The 15,527-nt window shown below is 38.5% G+C and overlaps 1 protein-coding gene across 1 annotated transcript in view; it reads right to left on the bottom strand.

The window, feature by feature from the left end:
* Positions 1-3,633: 3,633 nt before the first annotated feature.
* The window catches only part of LOC103617429, a 56,571-nt gene continuing 44,677 nt past the window's right edge, over positions 3,634-15,527 (bottom strand). Inside the window, exons 16-19 of the mRNA XM_017736798.1 lie at positions 13,063-13,146; positions 11,446-11,569; positions 6,424-6,514; positions 3,634-5,495 (exon numbers count right to left, since the gene is read on the bottom strand). Of these exons, the coding sequence (XP_017592287.1) occupies positions 5,421-5,495; positions 6,424-6,514; positions 11,446-11,569; positions 13,063-13,146 (374 nt within the window). The 3' untranslated portion in view covers positions 3,634-5,420. The remainder of the gene's footprint in view (positions 5,496-6,423; positions 6,515-11,445; positions 11,570-13,062; positions 13,147-15,527) is intronic.

The following is a 15,527-nucleotide window of genomic DNA, read 5'->3' as shown; positions in this document are numbered from 1 at the left end:
AGGAGGGGGAGCGTCTGTCTTCCCTGAAAGAAAACAGGTCTCCGAGGGAGAGCGGCAAGTCACATTTATAAATTAATTCGCCCCAAAAGTCCGCCAGCTAAGAAAGAGTGGGAAACGGCAGAGCGGCATTCCCGTGCGTTCAGTTTCATGCTAATCCATTATGTAAATGCTAAATCCTGGCAACGGATCCCACAAAAGAGCAGCCCTGTCAGGTCAACAATGCCGCCTCGATCGGGCTCGGAACTTTCAGTAACCAAGCAGGTTCCCGCCCCCTTGGGGGCGGCGGGATGATGGATGGGACAGACATTCATCTTACCTGGAAGATGACAGGGCGCGGAGAGTGGCAGGGGAGGTGGCCGTGGCTGCAGCCTTTCACCGAGTCCCCGCCGCGCCCCGGGCCCGCTGCCATGGATCTTTGTTCGTGGCGCAGCCGCTCCGGCCCGGCGCTGGCTCTCCGGCTGCAGCGGGGAGCTTTCGCCTCTGAGAAACGCGGAACGGGCGGAGGGAGGGGGAAGGAGGAAGGGATATGCCTGTAAGAATGCTGGAGAAGTTTGTTGGAGCATCTTCCTTTAAACTCGGGCAAACACCGCAACCACAGGATGCCAAATACGAAACGGGGAAACGGGAAGAGGAGCGCTGGTGTGTAACAGCTTGGCAGCTCTCTACAGGCAAACCGCGTTGAAACAGTAGGTTATTTTTCTCTCCTCAGCCACTTTAAACGCTGTGGAACACGAATGAGATCTCTAGACCACCCCAGAGCTGTAGAATCCCTTTGGTCACACCAGCAAAAAAAGAGAAAACGTTCACTATCCCTTTTCTTTCCATTAGCACACAGCTCTGCTATTCGGAAGGCAAAGGGGATGTGAAGGACCCAGCAGGTGAGAGCCTTCTACCACCACAGATACTGAACCAAGGTTCAGGATCTTGTAAACATGAAAACTTATTGATGAAGCAAAAGCACGTTTCCCCACTTCCTCAGTAAAAAAATATTTCAGGGGAGGGGGTTACCTCATTACTTGTCAACAAAAATGATGGCTGGTGCCCTCCCATTTCCTCCTGCTTGGAGCAGAGAGCACCTTCCTGGGAAGCTAAGACTACCCTCATCTTGCTTCGACTGCAAAGAAAGGGGCCCACCATAACCTCTTGTTCAGTTGCTGATTACAGGCCAGAGCGCCAGCACTACTTAACAGAGTGATCAGGCCTTTGGGATTTTCTCTGGAGTCTCAGCCAAATTTTTATGCAACAGAAGCTAATACCTCTCAAGCATACTTCAAATCACATCACTTAAAAAGAGTGATACACCTTATAGATGTAGCTTATGATGCTGGTACAGGAACGCCGTGGATTAGCCACCAGCCACACAATTATGTAATTAAACCAGCACATTTTCAAATACAGATGCTAAAAAGTATATTTGTAAGGTTTGAAGCTTTTTCTCTTAGTAAATAAAAATGGGCAGACGAGAAGGAGGAACTTCTAACTTTAACTAGTGCATTTTTTTCATGGACAAGGGAAAAAAAAATTTAAAACACCTCATCCTGATAAAGGGTATCACCTGTTTGATGATGGTCACGGCAGCTGGTCCAGAGCTGGAGCCACAGAAGGTTGTCAAACTCCACAGAAAATCCTGGCATGGAAAGGTTCCTGTCTCCCTCCAGTGTGGATAAGCACCATTTCTGCCCTGTGCTGCCATCTCAAGATTCCCCCTCTCCCCCCTCCCTAAAGCTGTCTAGCTAGGGATGGCTGTTGCTGATATAGGTGGTAGATGCTTCAGTCCTACCGTTCAGGTTCCTCTTTCCTGTCCAAAGGAAGGTAGAGGAATTCAGCTGAACTCCCTGGCAGATTAAGACACTTCCCAATGGAATCTTTCACGTGGAGGCATCCTTTGCTTTCTTCATGCCAGTGAGCTTTCATCCCAAAATCACCAGGGTTCATTTCAAGTAAATCCAGAAAGAAAACAAGGATGAAACTGAAGAAGAGGGACTGCCATGAGAAGGAGATTCAGTCTTACTGCATGGGAGGGTTTCAAAATAGTAAGGTGAAAGGTGCGACATTTCTGCAGTGTAACTTCCTCATACCTGAGGCACTGAAGAGCTTCCTCTCTCCCTCCTTCCCCCCACAACCACTCACTCCCTCACTCTCAAGCCCAGAAACCCCAGTGAACAAGCCCAAAAGGCATTACAGAGCAGACAGGTCTGTGGAATCCACCCAGGTAATGCTTCGCCACTACCTTGCAACTGTTGTGAGCATTACTGTCTGTAAAGCACTTAACACAACACAAAGTAATTCCTGAATGAAACTATTCAGATTCTTGAAAAGCAACCTGCAACCCAACATTTTTGGCTTTAAAACGCAAGGGGTTGCACTTCTATTACTGTCAAACTTCCACAGTGCAACCACAATGTAAGGTATTCTTACCATAATTTTTCATCTGAAAGGGGGAAGAAAACATGTATTTTGATGGAAAAACATCTCCACTGGAGATGGCAAAACTAAAAATACCCATTGTTTGTGCATCAAGCACTGGCACAGCCTCTCGGGTGACTTTTGTATAACAGCTTTTGTACCTTCAGTACACAAATTTAAGTGGAAAAATCACTTTGGAGTATTAAATATAAACCCAAAAACATCGAGGAAGTACTTGTTTGGACTGCTAACTGTTGTGGAATAATTTAATGATAAAACCCATGCTTTATTTTTGAAAGTTAAGCTGAAATGCAGTAAGAAAGCTGTGAGAGGTAAGAATGCAGCCTTTGTTTAGTAGTGCAGATGAGCCACAGTACAAAAGCTTCAGTAAGAGGTGTAAGGCAGTTTCCATTACACTGAAACTCCTGTATTAGAAGGAACCTTATTTTATGCACTAGACATTACTATTTCCATCCTGCTCTCACAGCTAACACAGTAGGGAAAAGGCAGGAAAGGCAGGGAATTAGACGGGTAAGTTCTTGCCTATATGAGGAACAGACCTGGTTTAACAAGCAGGCAAAATGAATTTTTTACTGACTGAAGTTAAAGCAATGCTGACTGCATACATGCTCACCTTTGTGTACAACTTGTATTTAACCAAACCTTTCTCAATTACTCATGCTTTACTTTTAGATCATTTGGGACTGCTGAAACAAGCATAGTTTCCTGAATTCAAAACATGTTAAGACATTCAAGGAGAATAAAGCCTCTGGAGAGGGATTTTTGGAGGGTATAATTTGCAAGAAGAGTATCTGAAAGGTAATGCCATTTGGTTTAAGCTGGTGTGCTGAAAGAAATAATGGACAGAAAATACATTTGTGAAGGACGGTTTCACAGCATCCAAAAGGGCTATTCCAGAGATAAAAATGAACACCTTTGTATTCCCACATCCAGTCCATTTGAACACTCTATCATTCTTTTCAACAAATTACAGCTGCCATTATAGAGCTGTAAGTGACCAGCTCTCCAGAAAACAGTATCATTTACTCTTTTGGGTTTTGTATTTAACAAAGACTAGGGACAGAACAGACAAAATCTGAACAAAGAAGGGAACCAGCAAGACAATGCATGAAATTGCAGGCAAGTCAAACAAACCCAAACAAAGAACCTTTGAACTAAGTATCACTCTGTTCCAGTAGAAGAAACAACATAAATTACTAAAAAAAATTTATACTTTATAAATGTTCACTTTTATTCAGAAACTTATTGCATACACATTTCCAGAGTCACTTAAACAGCATATTGAGTGAACTGCAAATATTTACTGTAGCCTTTTTATCCTTGTAGGTTTGCTACTGAGGTCTATCACTTTCTTTTTTACTTCCTCCCAATAGGCTTTCAAATTATTAAGGAGAGTTTTCTAACAATCGATGACTGTAAACATAATAAAACCTGCATGCCATTTTCCCTTTGAAGTTATTAACTTGGCTATTTTTCTGCAATGAAGTAATGACTCATTTTTTACAACCTGACTGAATCATGCTGTATACATGGATAGTACCTATGACTTGCTCAGGGAATATTGTGTTTAGATAGATAAAGCATTCATTTATGATACCTTCAATTCAAATTAACAAAACCACAGAAAAGGTGGGAACAATTTATTGCATAGTACTCATTAGCAAGCAAGAGGCTAGGAAATTAGTAACAGTGATAGCACTGGAAGTTCAGGAACAACTAACAGATAGGTTTGGTGACCATTACAAAAATAACTTATTTCCATCATTTTGTCTGGTATTAGTAATGCCTCATTTTTTCAGCACTAAAAAATTAATAAAATCTCCCTAAAATAAACAAAAAAAATATTTCTGAATATAAAATGCCTGAACATGTGGAGTAATATTTTTATGGCTTCTGCAGAGAAAATACAGTTATCAGAATTTCCACCTTGCTGTTGTCCCGGAAAGTACGATACAGATTTTTAAGTCTCTTTTTAATGAGGTGAAGAAGTATCCCAATTTGAACATGCTAATCATATTGTGCAGGAAGGGAGATGGAGAGGTAGTAACTGGGAGTCAGAAGAAAGACAGAGTACACTGCATTCAACATGGTTTTCCTTCACAGCAGAAGACACATTTTTGTGGCAAGGGCAATGCAATTGACAGTCAAATAAACTTAATCCAGGCATGACTCTGCTGCACAAATCAAGGATTTAATAGCCCTGGAACAAAACCAGGTATCCCTCCACCACCCAGCCCTGCTTCATCCGTGCCAGGATTGCACCATCACAAGAAGGAGTGAGCGGGCAGACTCCCCTTTCCTCATCTTCAAATTTATTACCACACTAAGATCTGCAATTTACTACTACTCAGTGCTTTCAACTGAAGGATTAATTAGTAAAAGATATTGGAAAATGTAATAACAAAGTCTATCATTAACCAGAGAAAGTGCTGGAAGTTTGGTGGATCACCACCAAAGGTCAGCATTTACGACCAGTCACTGTATAACAGTACCAATTATTACTTTATTGCCCAGCAGGGAAAACTGTTCCCCAGTACCAGACAGTGCTGACTTCCCAGCAGTGCAGAGCAGGTTACCCAGGCTCACTCACTGCACAGGACAAACAGCTGACAGGACAGCAGTCCATTCGATTTTCAAATAAAGGCTGAGAGAAGGAAAAGAGAGATCAACCCAACAGGAGGTAATTTCCATCTTGAAACAAAGATTATCTCATCTCCTAATTAAATGTCGTGTTGCAATTTGATTAAGAAATAAATTAATTCTTCATCCACTGTATTATCTAGACAGGAAATGTTATCAGGCACAGATAAAGCTATTAGTCTGGTATTACTTGAAACATTTGCTAATCTGTGCCATATAGCTAAGCCTCTGAAAAATAACTGTCAAATTTCTATTCTTTAACTTTAAAAAAAAATCTCCTTCAAGAAGCCAGTTCTTGTTTATAACATGTTTTCACACCACTCAGTGTTAAAAGCATATATATTAAACACCTGTTATTCTATCAGTGATTTTAAATCAGGAACATTTTTAATCTGGAAGTCCAACAGCATCTGTCCAAGTGCTTTACCCTGTAAGAAAAAGAACCAAACCAACATTAAATTTTACTATCTAAATATTCTACCACCTTTTTAAAAGAAGTTTTAAAAAATGGTTTAACATGAGTATTTTTCCTATAATCAGTGTGAGAATTCAGTCTGTTTTAAGTTTTTTGAATTTTCAAGCATCCAAATCTGAATAGATTGGACAGTTTCTTCATTTATTTGGTACCTAGTGCTAAAATCAATTTATTTGGGGTTCAGTTCTACTATCTAATTCATACATAGCACCACCTTATTCTGTGAGCAGTCTTCTTGACTATGCTGAGATTATTTGCACACACAAGCATTTCTGAGCCTATGAGCACAGCTGTGCTTTGCTGTAGCCATGGCATTGCTTGGGATTTCATCTTCAGGTTTAGAAGTTACAAATATTTAATACTTAGATTGTACACTTGCAAAAAAAAAAAAAAAGTTACTTTCACGTAACATCACGCACACAAAAGACATATCCATCTGTTTTTCATGTTTGTATTATTTATCAGTACTTTAACTACAGAAGGCATAGGCTAAATGAGGAGTTGTAGTACAGTGCATGGTTCCTGTATATACTCGGAAACAATCAGAATTATCTACTAAATCCACGTTTTTCAAAATATGAAAGCCTTTCTGATAAACTGACTTTGCTGGTGCATCTAAAAACTCGTAGTCTTCAAATCAGTTATGCTCTTTATGATGTGCTATCTTAATAGTACACATCTTTTTCACCAAATATTGTAAATCCACTTTCTACTTTCCTATGTTGTTTTCAAACCTTACAAAATTAAATAGACAATGTTCATTAATAGGAAATTAAGAGGAACTAGAGTGAAACCCAAGAGCTTACAGTTCCAGCCCAAAAGCTGGTTATGAAGAGACCTATAAAAGATGTCTACACTAAAATTACTGCTTTGATACATGCCTGTGGGTCACTTCTTAGGGATGCTACGCCACCACCACCAAGGGAATTCTTCAGAACAAAATTTAATCCATGGACTCCTGGCAACTCATATCTGTAAAATAAAACTGCACATTATTTCTCAGGAGATTCTGGAAGGAACACTTGTAGAGAACATCAACCAAAAGCTGGCATGCAAAATTTTCATGCTTCTGATCACATCCCACTGCTGAGTCAAGTCTAAAAGGTAACAAGATTAACACAAGGTCTTACCTGCCTCCTTATTCCTTCCTCTTACTCCAAATTAGCAGTCCTTAACAGTTTTAAAGTTGAACCATAAGGTAACCATTCTGCTCTATTCAAAACTCATCCATTTCTAATAAAGTTGTTTCTAGAGTTCTTTTTTTCTACGAGTTAAAACCCATATCTGTAAGCCAGAAGTTCAAGATCCAATAGGAACTCGGACAACACAATGGGCAAAATGCAGTATTTTTATTAACTCCTAGTTCTGATACTGTAAAGTACAATCACTTAATTTCTGGAACTCCCTTCTGCTAACAAATGTCACCAGCTCATTGGAAAGACATCCTCTTGGTTCCTGAGAAATACCTATGAGTCACTACATCACTCTTATGACAAACAGGCAATTTTATAGCAAATTAAAATCAGAGCTACATTTCAACACTTTCCTGGAGCCATGTACTTTGTTCAGATAAAATTTTATTTTAGTGGGACAGACCTATTTTTCTGTTCCATTGCCACTGTAAGCATTTTTCCATCCTTGCTTTTGACTGGTGCAGTTCCAATTTGGAAACTTCTGGAGCAGTTTGGCAAATGGCTCTGTGGTTTCCTATTGTTTCAAATTCCATAAATAGGTCTACAGTATATTTCCATTTGCCTCTCCTTGCAGCTCTTCAATGTTTTGTCATCTTCCTTCTCTTGTTGGTTTTCTTTGGTTTTGCTTTCCTCCAATATTTTCGTCATCTAAGGACTTGATAGCTTTGCTTTAATTCCACAGGAAAGGATTTAAATCAGAACGTCTTCAAACCATGAGGAACAACAGAGAAAAATTATATCCAATTCTCACTCTGTCTCCAGATGTTTGACTGCTGCAATTTAAATCATGCTTCCTCCAACACCACTTATTTTTCTTTAGTCACCTATCTGATCTTCATCTCTTCGCCACAGATTCTTCAAATCTTTCCCCTGATATAGCCGGAAATTCTTGCAGTGCTCTTACACTGTTGATTTTGTCACTGAGGTTTCTCTCTTTCAGCTCCTTTTGAGCACTGTGAAAACCATGGCTGTGACTAGTGTTCACAGCCCTGTCTGCCCTTTTATCTTGGGCATATGACCCAAACCTCTCATGGAAGGAAATGATTCTGCTGAGCAATCTGGCAATCACTTGAGTCCCTGTCGTAAAAAGCACGTAGTCATGGAGTGTCCATGTCTGTCTTCCAGGCTAAAGTTTTAAGTTCCTTCTACTTTTTCATTACTATACTCTAGTATTACTGTTATTAAGAAAAAAATTGGTGTCAGCATTCTTTTGCCCTTCCTTAAAAACTAGTTGACACGCAACATTATCATGCTTAAAGGCAAATCCACTGGGAAGGCATGAAAGTAGATTAATCCACCAGTGCTCTACTAGACAACACGAATATGAAGAATAAAGCAGTTTCTACAACAAGTTACCTACCTAATTTACTAAATTTAATACCATAATCAACTATATAGCACAACCAGATGACCCCAGAAAATTTTCTAAAAAACTAAATAAAAATTATTAATCACCACATACCATGAATGCCAGGTATCTACCAAAGCACTACACTATAAATTTTACTCTGAAAAGGATGGCAAAGATTCCAGGCAGCAAAGAATTTCACAATTGCCAGATCTTTCCTCAAGAACTAGACTGATGGAATATCGATTCCAGAAGCTAATATCTCATCTCTCAAAAGAAGTGTCATGAAAATCAATCAGGAAAAAACAAATCAGGAGAAAATGAAGAGCATATAAAAGCAGAAAGAAAAAAAGAGTGGAAGAACTTCCTTTCATTTTCTGCAGTTATTTTGGCAGAGGAAGTATGTAATAGAAGCAACAGATCTTAATTTGGAACACTACAAAATGGCACATTCATTTTATTTACTTTGAGAAAATATTTACAGTGGGATACTCTAGCTAAAACTAGGATTACAAAATAACATATAAAGGTCAGCATCTTCACTATTTTAAGGCTTGTTTGAAGCATCTGAGCATCCAAAATACTTCCACATAGAAAATAAACTCGCACAATAAAAGGAAGAAAAACCACTATAACCATCATACTAGTCTTAAGCAGCAACAACACATTAACAAAAACGCTGGCAGGCATTTACTCAGCATAATTAAACAATTTAAGTTTAATTAACAGAGATCTAAAGGAAAAAAATTATCTAACTGTACAATTTGATCAAATGTTTTAAGAGCTGCTTTTAAAAAAACACAGAAAACAAATAAACCTTTCAAAGAATACACTATCTGTGACAGAAACCAGTAAAACAAGGAATATTCACTGTTCCAGCTGAATTCCTATGCTTATGCACAATGGGGTGCATGCTTAACAACTTCCTTTGAAGGGCTGTCCATACTATTCAAAAGTCGGGTTTTCCCTTAAAATGCATGGAAATAATAATGATACAAAATTGTTTAATGCATTTAAATCAAGGAAAAGACAGGATTCTTTTCATCAGAGAAAAGCAGGAACCAAGTCCATAGGCTTAAAGAAGTGTTTGCTTATGAGATATACTGCAGAGAGATACTTATTTTTCCTCTCTAATAAATATATATACAAAAAAGCCATCTAGAAGCTTCAGCATCCACATTTCTTGTTCTTCTCTTGGTGAAAACATTGCATAGAAGAAATCATCTGTAATTTTTTGTATTTCTGAGCATTGGAATGTTCTCAAAACATTACATACACCATATTTCAGAAGATGAAAACAGCAAAATCTCATAGAATAGTTTTACTATCCTTCTTAAATAACTGACCTAGTACCACTACACAAAAAGTTTCTTATTCTATATCTTAAGGTACTCAGATCTGTTAATGTACTCTAGCACTCTAGTGTGGGAAGCAATCACCTGGGGATTGAAAGACCATCCTTTGCTATTATTTTACCTGCAGATCTGGAAGCTTAATAGTTTTCGGTGCTCTCTATCAAAATAATCCCACCTTTTCTCTGTTTAGTACACCTATTTAATGCTTCCAGTGAAAAGGCATGAAAAGCACTTGGTTAACAGACTCTGTTCTGTAGTGAGGTAGAGCCGTGGTTGGTATGTTTATAGTAGCAAAACTAATACATAGTTTTTAACTACTCACCATTTAAATAAAGGAAAGGAAGAAAAATTAGACAGCAAGGCAGCTCTTTTTTTATGACAGTTACAACTGAAAAATAAACAAGTAACTTAAAAAGAAACTACAGAATCTGAAGCACATGAGCATAATCCTTATAATCCTAAATATTTCCACAGAAGTTTTTATTCTTTTTCCCCAGTAGCTTTCCAATTCACTCACAGAGCTCCATTATCACATCATTAAAGGAAGCCAAAACCACAAACAGATAATCTAATTAATCAAAATAATTTAGCTTCATCCAGACAGAGCAAATTTCAACTTTTATTTAGGAACATAAACAGCATTAAGGAGTGGCAATGAATCAATTTCTAGAAGTATCATTAGGAAGCATGACATTTTTTATTTCTTCCCCTCTCTGCTCTGTTTCAGAGGAAATTCAATTACAGTTCTTAGTATCACTATTTATTAGATACATAGATTTGTTAGCACTTACGAAACAGTGGGTGAGATCTGCACTGAGCTGCTTATGAAGACAAAACTAGCACTTACAATTCAAAGATCAGGGGTTAAAATAACTCCAAGCTGTCTCTGAGCTTTGAGCCGTACTTTTCTGACTCAAGCTCTTTGAACAAGCAAAAAGACAGCTAACAGTTTATCCACTACCCATGGAAATACATAAAAGATTTTGGCAAAATCTCCATATTTGCAGAATAACTGACTTTGTATCAAAGCATGTTTTAGAAGATTGTATGGTTTGTGGCAGTATTAAGCTTTTACTTGTTTTCCAAGAGAGAAAAAGGTTTAAAATCTGTTGACTGTTTTACTGGATATCCTTGGGAGAATGAGCTCCATTCATTACCTCATGCTACAAGAGCAGTGTATGTTTCATTCAGTCCCCAGGAAGGGCCCTGAGCATCGGCCATACCACAAAAACAAGAATGTTATGTATGTTGTCTGGCAGAAGATATTCTTTTTTAGATGAGTATCACATAAACATGTCCTGTTTAGGATGTATTCTCTTTCAGGTTTTAAGATAAATTAGTGATGCTTTTTCTTTAAATTCTGGCTTGGTATATGTGGCACAAAGGTGGGTGAGAGTGGGGTACTAGAGGGAATACTTTCTCTAAAGTGAGTGAACTTCATAAATATTAAAATGTTTTGCAGAAACAGGGATAGTATGAGGCCCATTTCTGATGGATCATCAGGCAAGTTTGGACTCCAGACTACACTGGCTGTGTGAATGGCTTTCAGATAGCGTTTTACAGATTTCTAACTCTCAGTTCAGCAGTGGCTCAGGGGCTTGGGAAGTTTCAGCTACTAAGGCTCCTGCAGTTTCCAAATGGTTCAAAACCAGTGGAAAGATAAATTTCTCAAAGGGCATTGGAAGCTATTTCTAGTCGGTAAAGACATTCTGTACTGGAACAAAACAAAGAAACAGCCCCAACACTACTATGCTAATTCTGGGAATTTAAATGCCTTCACTAAACGGATTCACGGCCTTTGTCCAGCTTTGAGAGAGGCCCAAGTTCATGGTTCTTTCTCAGTGACTATGCTCAAGTTGTTCTTTAAAATGTCAAAGGAAGATACAGATAAAAACCTAAAGTCACTACACACAAGTTTGCAATATTTACGTTAACATACTTTAAGATAACTTCTGATGCCATCATGTATCTACCATACAACTGTGGACTGAGCAGCAAGCTACTCACCTTGTTACTAGGTCTTCTTCTGGTTTTTCATGCTCTAATAGGTGTTGAAAGTATTTCTCCAGGGCTTGAGCAGTTAAAGTTTTCTTTAAGTATGGATAGTAGAGGGGATGCCGTGCTATTACACCTGTCAGGCATTAACTGGCATTAGTTGAAATAGGAACTGTTAAAACCAATTTGTATTTATCCTTTCAAAACCAATTTGAGATCCTCCGCTTAACTGAAACTGTACATTTGGATCCTCTTTAATGAGCTCCTGAATAAAAAATACAACAGTATGACAGCTCTCCCTCTGTCACTAGAGACGTAGGGTGGAGCATGACACAAAAGAATGCTAAGTGACCACTAAGTGATCTCTGTATTTTTTCTGGCTGCAAACAGTCCCTGCCACACTGAAAGACACCTAAAGAACAACAACATCACAACAAACAACCCACAGGCAGTTCTCTTTCCTTAAATGGTTTTATCTAAGTCATCATAATTAAACACAATAAGGCCTGATCAGTGACTGAAGGCTTGGTCCTTGCCCCACCACTTGCACGGGATTCTGACGTGTGACAAATCAGTTACATTTTTATTGCTGTAAATATGCTTTATAAGCTTCAGCTAATTTTATGCTGAAGCTGAGGTTCCAGAGCAGGATCAGGAAAAGAGCTTTGTGTCACAGGGACCTTTCTATCTGTGGACTTAAATTAGAGGTCAAGTTTGTTGTTGAAATTGTTGTTCCTTTATATCTGAAGCAGTCTATTAGGTATGCATCATTCATGACTTGGCAATGCTACACTGCGACAGTGGTCAATCATGGGGAAAGAAAAAGAAAAAAAAAAAAATCAACATTGCTTCATTCTTCAACCCAAATAAAACCAGTTTCACAAACAAGGACAAGAAAACTATATTCCTAAATACAAATGAACAAAATTAATCCGTTTTAGCATGACAGCTAATAGCAAATCAAATCCCAAACGCACCTTTAATTCATACTGAGCTTTGAACACCACACGCTCTCATCTTCCAACAAGTAAGAGAGCCAATTGTTGCATGCAGAAGTAAGGAATAGAAGGAATTATTAAACAATGCAAGAAGCAGCACAATCAATGCAAAGAGACTGCATACTGAAATATACCATTTGCATTAGCAATATAATAAAAACATTCTTGTACATACGAGAACAACTTTAGTATTTCCTAACACTGTCAATGTTTTAGCCACAGACATGCTACAAAATTAATATATGAAAATATTATACATGATCAGACAACCAAGAAATTATACTACATAACATATACACATGAAGAGTAGCAACTGATGTGTAAAAGAAACCTTAGAAAGGAAGTTCTTAACTTTTGGGAGCTCAACTTTCCAACCCTAAACAAAAATCTTTCTTTTTAGTATGACATGCTAGCATATTTTCATAGTACTTCAGATTACAACAGCTGCTAATCACAAGACTACAGATATTTCATTTGGAAAATCCATGTTCAGTACATACTCACTTTTGTTTCAGCACAGTTTAAAAAGTAAAAATCAAGTCATGGTTAAAAAATTAAGACTAGCACTTTGAAATGTAACTCTTACATGAAAATCCTATATCATTTCAGAAAGCAAGAGAAAGAAAAATACCTATGTTTGCAGAATTGCCTTTGTCTCCACTTCTAGTATAGGCAAGATCTTCTAAGCGATAAGTATGTGGACCACTTGGCAGATCTGTACAACATAAAAATGAATTCATTTTAATGGTGCTACAAATAATAGCATATTTTGAAGGAGTAGCTGTCAGTTTAAGTGCATGCTTTTTGCATTGTTTGCAGTACTTCCGAAAATGATTCCAATCCGTCTTCTCACAGGAGCACCTAGAGAAAAAGAGGTAGACTGGGGGCCAAAATGATGAAGTTGATCCCTCCTGCTTCATCTCCCAAATCCTTTTAACTTTTTTACAGCCAAATACTGTACCCTTCAATATGACTATCCATCTTGGTCTTAGCAATGCAGTATCTCTGAAGGAGCCATAGCAGCTGCTTGTCTTTTCTTGCCTAACCAGTAACTTCTGTCCCCTTAACACACAGATCTCTGCTTCCAGTGCAGGTAGAAAATACTTGTAGTTGCTACTGTCCTGATAATTCTGTAACGTCTGTCTAATCTGCTAATGCCTGTAGAAAACAGTAACAATTTAAGATTCCTTTTCAAGACAACACATCTCTCACCTGCATTTGCACTGTTGTAACATCACTTATCCAGCTGTATAGAAGAAACCTAAGATTTCTTTTTCAAGTTACTGTTTTTATAAATATCTCAGTATTATACATGAAAATGTATGCTCTATCTAGGAAGCCAATCTCGATTTTTTAACCTGTTGATGTCGGAGTATTGGATGTTCAAGGAACATGGAGGTTGTCGCACTTTGCTAAACAAGTTCATATGAAATATTTTTAACCATCTACATGTCAAAAAGCAAACCCACCCCTGTCCAAATCCAGAAACTCAATATTGTGGGATTCACAGAGTATATACCTAAGGTTTGATGGTTAAGTTACACAGCAGAGACCTCTTGCAATTGTTGATTACTAAGAGTAGTAGGCTGTCACCATCTAGCTCCTGTTCTCTGAAGTGAGAGATGAAGCACCCACTTTGCTACTGAGTTTTTCATTGATCACAGTGTAACGCTGAAACTTGAAGCACAGTCTATATCCAAGCTTTTAGGCAGTGAGAACTGAGTAATTTTCAGTCAGTTTTGCTTGTGATCCAACTTTCCTAAAGCCATATCAACTCTCCTGGCCTCCTTGGCTTTTGAATCCCACCATCAATAACAGACTGACTTCCATTCCTAACTCACAGAAAACTTCTCATCCCTCAGTCCTTCTCTCCTCTGTCCCCTTCCTGTCTTTTTCTAATCCTTCTGGACTCAAGTGGCAGTTCTCCCCCTCTCACTGCTCCTTGGACACCAGTAAGGGGAATATGTAGAGCAGGGAAGGGACAGCCTTCCTGCTTTGTGACAGCTTCTGGTGCAACTGCTGCTGGTGGCACCCAGAAGAAGCAATTCACAATATCCCAAATTTAAAGGAATTGAATATACAGGGTATTGTAAATCAGTTATGCTGGACTAACTTCATGTTGCAAGGCACAATACAATTTGAAAATACATCAGTCTGTCCTTTCTGTACTATTATTGCTTCTGCTGAGAATAGCAAACTATTTGGGGCTTTTTTCATTTTTAAATTTTTTTTAAATTTTAGGGAGTAGGAGACCCACTATTAAAGGTATTATGCTCCAAATGCTGGCCAGGGGCATCATTTAGAGCACAGTGCACCTACTATGCAGGCATGAATGGATATGTACTCTGTGAACTGCATCAGGTAATCAGGTAAACACAGCCCTAGCGAAATCATCGTTACCTTTAACTCCTCCCTGCCCACAGAAAATTGCTGACACAGACATGAGCCAGGCTGACATGGGTAAGAGAGAAACTATGTCCAAATCCTACTGGCTGCAGTTTTCACGGACTCTTTCAGAAAGGGAAGCTGAAAGTCTGTGGCAGTGGCAGCTGAACAGATCCCTAAAGTCCATTTGAGTATGGGGTGGGAGATATACTGGATAACAAAAATGCCTTGGTATGACATGACACATAATTTGTATAGTGTATCTGTATTTGGTTGAAGCAGATCAGGCAACATGAGAGGAGCTTTGCTGGCACATGCGAGTGGCAATAACAAGGAAAACAATAATGAAGAACTAGGGGTTCAGCACAGCAACCTCTTCTACTGGCACAGCTGGATCAGAAAATCTTCCCACAATCTACCCAAAAAACAACCTATCAGCATTAAACTGCTTTAATTAAGACCTAAAGTTTTATAATATATATTGGGTCACTGTGAAAGATGAGCTGAAAGAGTGATTAGAATTTAGTCTGGCACAATGGCTCCTCACTGGTAGAAAGTCACGGTAGCATGAAATTTTAAGAGGTTAAAGCATACAATGTAAAAGAGGTAACACAGGAGGTTTGCTTTGAGCTTGAAGCTCACAATCTTTTCCATGTTCACTTGCAAGCAGAAATGTGCCACGAAATTTGGCAAAGAATATTTAAGGATGTA

Source organism: Corvus brachyrhynchos, unplaced genomic scaffold (genome assembly GCF_000691975.1).
Source record: "Corvus brachyrhynchos isolate BGI_N302 unplaced genomic scaffold, ASM69197v1 scaffold175, whole genome shotgun sequence".
Lineage (NCBI taxonomy): Eukaryota > Metazoa > Chordata > Aves > Passeriformes > Corvidae > Corvus > Corvus brachyrhynchos.
The sequence above is the reverse complement of the archived record's forward strand: the minus strand, read 5'-3'. Positions and strand labels throughout refer to the sequence as shown.